General features: G+C 41.6%; 1 protein-coding gene and 1 long non-coding RNA gene across 2 annotated transcripts in view; one reads left to right on the top strand and one right to left on the bottom strand.

The window, feature by feature from the left end:
• The window catches only part of LOC106818459 (zinc finger with UFM1-specific peptidase domain protein-like), a 4,216-nt gene extending 3,676 nt beyond the window's left edge, over positions 1 to 540 (top strand). The window contains exon 2 of the mRNA XM_014823165.1: positions 524 to 540. Within this exon, the coding sequence (XP_014678651.1) occupies positions 524 to 540 (17 nt within the window). The remainder of the gene's footprint in view (positions 1 to 523) is intronic.
• Positions 541 to 1,433: 893 nt separating this feature from the next.
• The window catches only part of LOC106818460, a 15,814-nt gene continuing 9,393 nt past the window's right edge, over positions 1,434 to 7,854 (bottom strand). The window contains exon 3 of the long non-coding RNA XR_001395225.1: positions 1,434 to 1,473. This is a non-coding gene — a long non-coding RNA (uncharacterized LOC106818460). The remainder of the gene's footprint in view (positions 1,474 to 7,854) is intronic.

Here is a 7,854-nt window from a genome sequence, read left to right as displayed (position 1 = left end):
TTCTCAGGTGTGTCTTCAGGTGAGCCGATTGTGCAAAGGCAGCATCACACAGATCGCACTTATATGGTTTCTCTCCCGTGTGAGTGATCATGTGTTTCTTCAGATTAGCCGATAATGTGAAGGTAGCATCACACAGATCACACTTATACGGTTTCTCTCCCGTGTGAGTTCTCATGTGTGTATACAGAGTACCCGATTGTGGAAAGGCAGCATCACACAACTCGCACTTATACGGTTTCTCTCCCGTGTGAGTGATCATGTGTTTCTTCAGATTAGCCGATAATGTGAAGGCAGCATCACACAGATCGCACTTATATGGTTTCTCTCCCGTGTGAGTGATCATGTGTTTCTTCAGATTAGCCGATAATGTGAAGGCAGCATCACACAGATCGCACTTATATGGTTTCTCTCCCGTGTGGGTTCTCATGTGTGTCTTCACACTATACAGACGGGAGAAGGTAGCATCACAGAGATCGCACTTATATGGTTTCTTCCCCGTGTGAGTTCTCATGTGTATCTTCAGATTACCCGATTTTGTGAAGGCGGCAACACACAGATCACACTTATACGGTTTCACTCCCGTGTGAGTTCTCATGTGTGTCTTCAGTGTACCCGATTGTGTGAAGGCGGCAGCACACAGATCGCACTTATATGGTTTCTCTCCCGTGTGAGTGATCATGTGTGTCTTCAGATTACCCGATAATGTGAAGGCGGCATCACACAGATCGCACTTATATGGTTTCTCTCCCGTGTGAGTGATCATGTGTGTCTTCAGATTACCCGATAATGTGAAGGCAGCATCACACAGCGCACACTTATACGGTTTCTCTCCCGTATGACTTCTCATGTGTACCTTCGCACTACTCAGAAATGAGAAGGCAGCATCACACAGCTCGCACTCATATGGATTTGTCCCGGAATTAATTCTCACGTACTCCATCGTGCTTCTGGGAAAGCTGCCACGTACTGGTCACACACGTCAGATATGTCTACCCTGTCTGGCGTTCAAGTTACGACTACGTGTTTTGCTTCGAAGACAGCCTGGATCGTCTCACTTGTAGAATTCACGTCCTATAAGACGCTCTCCTACAAATTAGTAAAGAGAATAGAAATCAATGCATTGAACACCGCGTATTGATGTAGAACAAAAACGCGCCCTCTCTATGTTTGCAATATAACTGTTTATTCTGAACATCGAATTAATATCATCTAAACATCACGCGTCATTTAACGACTGTAAGGTCAAGCACATAATATATCACAAAACTAAATATACTGAATTAATATAAGAAACATCCGTTTACCAAATGAAGTCACTGAACGTCCGTGTGGTGTTCTCGTATCAGACTGATGTTACGAACGTTAATGGTGTGATTATATATACCTGCTGTTATGATGAAACCGGTCTGATATCCTGACACCCGGGTAACCGGTCTGATCTCCTGATACCAGGACACCAGGTGGTCGCTTCCCCTAAATAATTACAAAAGCAACTATGCACCTCGCCCACAAACATTGCTGTAAAACTATCTTATGGTCTCTCCTGGGCTTGGTGCGTAAGTGGCATCCACACTGTGCAGGGATATTGACTGTTATTTCTACAAAAGCAGGATTAACCAGCCTTATAAACAAACACTAACAACAAATCACCGTATATATAATATTCTTACGTACACCAAGCAATCCCGCATCTCTGACTTCTTGAAGTCTTAGCTCCTGACAGCACCCTGCAACCCTTTCTAATGCATCTCATTTCATGTGTATTAAACAATGCTTGGCGACACCTACAAACCATATTTTACAACTGCGTAAGTAATTAAGATCCTGGAGTATAAGAGTGTTTTACGCCATCTAATTGATGATTAAGCGATGGCTATAATGATGGGGATATCGCGCAGCTCACTCTTAAAAGCTCGCTCGGCTGTTGGTATGCAACCTAGTCTTCCCTATCGAAGTAAAATCAGTTCATATATCAAAGCGTCACATTTTCATTGTATAATATGATCTTTTAAACCCATCGCTTGCACGGTGTCGTTATACACTGTATATTCCCTTTACAGTAAGTTACTATGTAGATTTCGCTTGTGAAGAAAAAGCTCTAGTTGGTCAGTGTTTCACAATTAGTATCACATCACAACTAACACAGTTGAATATAGTGTGTAACGTCAACTAAGACGTATTTAAAACACGTCACTCAATAGAACGTTTCTTATTTGATATTCTGGCTTAATATCTCTCTCGTGCATACCTGATTTGTTATGTTAATTGTTGTACCCGACGTTGCTCAGGGGAAAACGCCTAGGCACAACTTGGAGAGAAAATCCCGAAACATATAATTACTTAAATATTAGGATATAACAGAGACACGTACAAAGACTCGTAACAGAGAAACGATCGAGAATTCTGACAAAACAGTTCAAAAGATTCTATGATTTTATGTTGTCAAAGGCTTCTGCATATACATTGTGTAGAACATGCGGAAAGTTATCATGAATATGCTTGTTTTTGTTCTGCATCAAAGTTGGTTAGTTTCATAACGTTGAAATCGACATTTTCTGGAAAATCTTACGAACGTGTGGCAATTTTCTTTCGCAAAAGTACGTATTTATTATAAGTATAGCAATCGTCATTGCACAGCAATGACATGGATGCGATCGGTTGAAAACTGTTTGGACGTGCCCGTACAATCGGCGTTTTCTGCGAGCAAACGGAACTGACTGTAATGTGGCATTGCAATTACAGCAAATGTAGAACGCAACCATGAGGTGTAAAGACGGCATTTGGTGGAGATGCCGTAGAGTGAAAAACATTCCTGCAGAATCTTAACATCATTCCAACTGATATAGCTTCTTGAAACAAGAACTGTAAGAATTGTCAAAAAGCACCTAATGTGGACTAAACTAACTTGTGCGCTGCAAGCAATATTCGTTACTATAAAATATTGTTATGAAAAAAATCGACGAATCCGGACTTAGGAGTTGCGGAGGGTCATGCGGCCACCATCCTGCTTAAAAAATATTTCATTCGGTTATATATGATATGAGTGAATCATCATCAAATTCAATTTATACTTCGCCAACATGAATCAGAATTAAACAGTTATTTAACTACTCGTGATATAATTATTTGCAAATTCGATACACGAGACTCTAATCACGCATTACATCGAAACAAAATACCATTTATAAATGCCTGCTATAAAATTGTGTTACCAAAAGTACACACAAGTTGTTGCTGTGTCGACTATTTCTTTTGTTATCAATGACTTACAACGAAGCATTCGCTAGTGACTAATTATACCGCGCATTACTGTGTGGATATCAAATTATATGCTGTAATAGAATATAACACACGCTTACAGCGGATAGCACTGATGAATCGCTATCACAGCATATACATGGTAGAACGCCTCGACCCCCCGAACGTCAAACGCCACTGATTATTCGTGGCTACATACGTGGGTCCGGACAGTGCAGGATGTTGATGTATGAATTGTGGTGAATATGCAAAAACCGCTAATTAACAATTTGTTATGCTATGAGAATTAGCATATTACCTGCAGTGCATTTCGTTTACTTGCGAATCACAATATTTTCTATGGTTGTGTGTGCGGCTCGCGGCGACAGTGTCGACGAAGGATTGGCGGATACGGTGGCTGTAATGGCGAGTACCGCCGCATTTGATTGTTTCCTAGCTGGTTGTACGCACCCTCCATTCGTCGCTCAAAGCCGCCGCCCACCACTGCAGACCTCAAAACTGTGAATTAATTATTGTTGTTCGACAGATACTTAAAATGATTATCAGGTAAAATACTAAAATTACCACGGTTGCAAACTATTACCTAATTGTAAAATTCCTATACAATACACATACATACAATATTATACAAAATCACATTTATTAATTTTTAACGAATCATAGATAAAGTTATGAAAACTATATATATATATTATTAGCTTACGTGCTGCAGGCAAGAGGGAAGAAGCGTGGCCGCATCCCTGGCGGCAACGGGCGACAGGAACGCGCTTCCTTGGTGACGGCGGTCGACACCGCCGAAGACCCACTATACTATATATAATATATAATATATATATATATATTATATATATATATATATATATTGCTATATATATATATTCCTGCTGCGACCCTCCGCAATTAGCTCTTCTAATTTCACATTAGCTTATAATATTCGCATTAATTAATCCTAACCGCAGCTTTATTATACTCAGCACTCACACAACAATCATAAGCTAAGACATGTGTCTATGATAAGGCAAGATTTCTAAGAATATCCCCCGGACTTGTTCGCGAGATAATGGGAGCAAGTAATTCTTTCCTACCACGCCGTAGCCCCGCGTATAGCCGGCTCATATACCAACACGCGTCGGTATAACCGCGATACGCGCGCCTGCTTATTTTCGAATTTAATGAAACTAAACGCACGTTATTAAACTCAACACTGGAACAGATCATAGCTTAGACATGTGTCTTTGATAGGTGGGATTTTCAGATATATCATTCTACTCGTCTTTCGCTAGAAATTGAGACAAGTATACTTTCCTACCGGTAATAGCGTAATGCGGAAGGTGTGTGTGTGTGTGTGGGGGGGGGGGGGTGATCCGACTTATACAAGTTGCCAAGTATGCCGCAAGCACTGGCGCGAGAGGTATACATTATTTTTCGAAAAATTAAGATTATTATTTTAGCGCCGATATCTATCGACCAGATTTCACAGCTCTAAAATGTATTTCTTAATAAAAAGCAATGTTTACAAATAAAATATTATATTGTAATTGTAAGCGGGTGTTGTTACGTCCTTACCAAGAAGTGCATAAAAACTGTTTAACACTTATAATCAAAAGAACAAGAGAGTGAGACAGTGCCACAGCAGAATAGATTCATTACGAGAAAGCTCTGCAGTAATAAAAAATAGTACGATAGCACAAGAAGGGTCGCAAATACAAACAGTGCAAACTAAGTGCTTCTCTACACAGCTATAAGAAACTACGTTCAGAAATATAAGAAAAGATTATTTCATGTACTAGAAATTAAGACAGTTCACTAAGATAGTACAAATTAAATCAAGATAGATATAGTGGCAAAGAACCCTAAGCCAACGGAATTACTCACGTACTGATACGACAATGTCACAACGCACGCACACACGCAGGGCAAGATTAAGACTGACGAATGCCGTTTGCGTTGTCTTATATATATAAGGTCTTAGATTAGTCTTACACGAACCCCCCCCCCCCCAATAAGGAAAACCATCACTTGTAACCTGTGAGGCTGTCCGAGAAAGGCGCAGCAGATCCCTGTTTTAGAAATACATCTCCTCATACACAAAGCCAGAGTCAGGTTTGGCAATCAATCCGTCCACCCCCCCCCCTGGCGTAGCTACTAGCCGTGGGGTATACCCTATTGTACCAACCCTCCTCCGGGAGAGGTCTTGCACGGCCGTGCCAACCGGTGCAAAAACAGATATGGATACCATGCATGAACAACACCGACGGTTGCGATGCCTGGATCACGCCTGCTAAACCCAGCACAACAAAACAGCTCAGCTGCCGGCTTCAACATGCCCCCCCCCCGAACGTGGAAGACTCCCGTTTCACACATTCCATCTGCCCTCGTTTACAAGAATAATCTGCTAGCCTATAATTTTAACAGGAGTCGTATGCAAGGTTATTAAACTGATTTAAATAATGCAAACCTCGTGCCTACAGTATATGTACGAGTAAATAAAATACATAACCTTGTTGGGGCGTCGCTTATAAATTGTCAGCTGTTCTTTCAGTGCTTCGTACTTTCTGATGTATTATACTTTCGGTTGTTGTATGTTTGTATTTTGCAGCGCCATTGCTCTACAGTCACGTTGACTTTCTGATGCAAAGTTGCCCTTGTTACATTTATTCTCTTGTCAACTAATCTATTGTATCTCCCTTTGCATTTCGGTTACTTTACTCGCTCATTTACGCATGTATAGGCCTATCACTAAGGGCTCTGGCTTATTTCGATTCAGCGCGTTCTATGTGTAATGCGGTTGTTACTTACGGAAATGTCGCTTCTACATAATTCCTTATTTCTGCTTTACGATCACCATCTTTCATTATATCTTTTATTAGCTAATGTATTGAGATTGGGATGTGAGATACGCACCTACTGCTGACCGGCTCCTCACGTTTTTAAGCATATAGGATCGACCGAATATCGATGCCTTTGAGAGATAACGCGCTAAGATTCCTGTTCCAGTATACGCTATAAATGAGAATAGGACCATGTAAAAGGCATGGCGTAGCCGCTAAAGTGAAATATTGAGATCATGATTTGGTATTACGTACCAGCTACTTGCCGGTTACCAACTTTTTATGCACATAAGATCGACTGAATTTCATTAATTGTCTTTGAGTGATAATGCGCCGAGATGACCGCACTCGCAAACACTACAGAGTATTGTATATGACCATCTGTAAGGTAGGCCATTACGCCCCAAGCGATACTAACACCGACCAACACAGTAGATTGGTAAATATGATACTATTTGACTGCCTGGAATCGCTAAGTTGGCAAAGCAGGACACATTAGCAGTACCTATCTAATCGCTTTTCGTCGACGGTGTAGATCGTCTATACTCCATGCAGTCAAGGTGCTTCTGCTCACGTAGACGTGGTAGACTAGGACAGTAGCTGTTAGTTTTACCCGTGTGTACAAAGTATATATCATACAGCTCTTCGTGCGTGTGCATGTACACGTGTGTGCATGAGTGTGTGCGTGCGTGTGCAAGTACACGTGCGTGCGTGCGCGCGTGTGCAGGTACACGTTCGTGCGTGCGTGCGTGCGTGCGTGCGTGCGCGCGTGTGCAGGTACACGTTCGTGCGTGCGTGCGTGCGTGCGCGCGTGTGCATGTACACGTAGGCGTGCGTGCGTGCATGCGTGTGCACGTACACGTGCGTGCGTGCGTGCGTGCGTGTGTGTGTGCACGTGCGTGCATGAGTGTGTGCGTGCGTGTTTAAGTGTGCGTGCGTGCGTTTGTAAGTACATCGTACTAGTGCTGCCGCCTATCGTGGAGGTTAAGCTAACTCAAGTTAAGCGTCTACACGGGCCTTAACTCGAGTTAGGGGAACTCGAGTTAGCTTAACCTCGATCGACTGGCGAGGTTAAGCTAACTCGAGTTAACGCTAACTCGAGTTACCTTAACTCGAGTTAAGGCCCCGTGTAGACGCTTAACTCGAGTTAAGGTTTGCTGTGTAGACGTAGCTATACATACTACCAGGGGTTAATAATGACAAATGTTTGTCATTATTAACCCCTGATACTACTGTACTCATATTTATGTATACTATACATGATCAAATTCAATAATATCAACCTGTAACACAGGGTTCTGACTTTGACGGTAGACATTGATATTATGAATGCGTTTTATTAGATCAGTGTTCAAACGTACAGTTACTTACAAAAGGTTACAAAAAGTTTTCATGGCCACAGGTTAAGTATAGGTTCAAAACACCAAAAAATCTCAAACATAACACACTCCCGTTGTATACTTTAAAGATATGAAGACTTTTTTAATTAATTCCTAGTCCAGCTTCTACTTTGGAAAGAAACGGTAACAGTTGAGTTGCATTAATTGGTATTCTACACTGCTCCAGTTCACATGTGTGCAGTGTGCTCGCTTGTTCACAGAGTCAAGCTGATCTTACATGTGAGTCTGACAGTTCGAGATGTATTTTCTGCTTACATCTGTACGACATCTCCATAGAGTTATTATGCATTGCCATGTGTGATTATAGGGTGTATTCAGAGCTAACTCGTCACTTCAAATGTTACATTCTTTCGTCATTTTCTTCT

Source organism: Priapulus caudatus, unplaced genomic scaffold (assembly GCF_000485595.1).
Source record: "Priapulus caudatus unplaced genomic scaffold, Priapulus_caudatus-5.0.1 Scaffold2257, whole genome shotgun sequence".
NCBI classification, from domain to species: domain Eukaryota; kingdom Metazoa; phylum Priapulida; class Priapulimorpha; order Priapulimorphida; family Priapulidae; genus Priapulus; species Priapulus caudatus.
The sequence above is the reverse complement of the archived record's forward strand: the minus strand, read 5'-3'. Positions and strand labels throughout refer to the sequence as shown.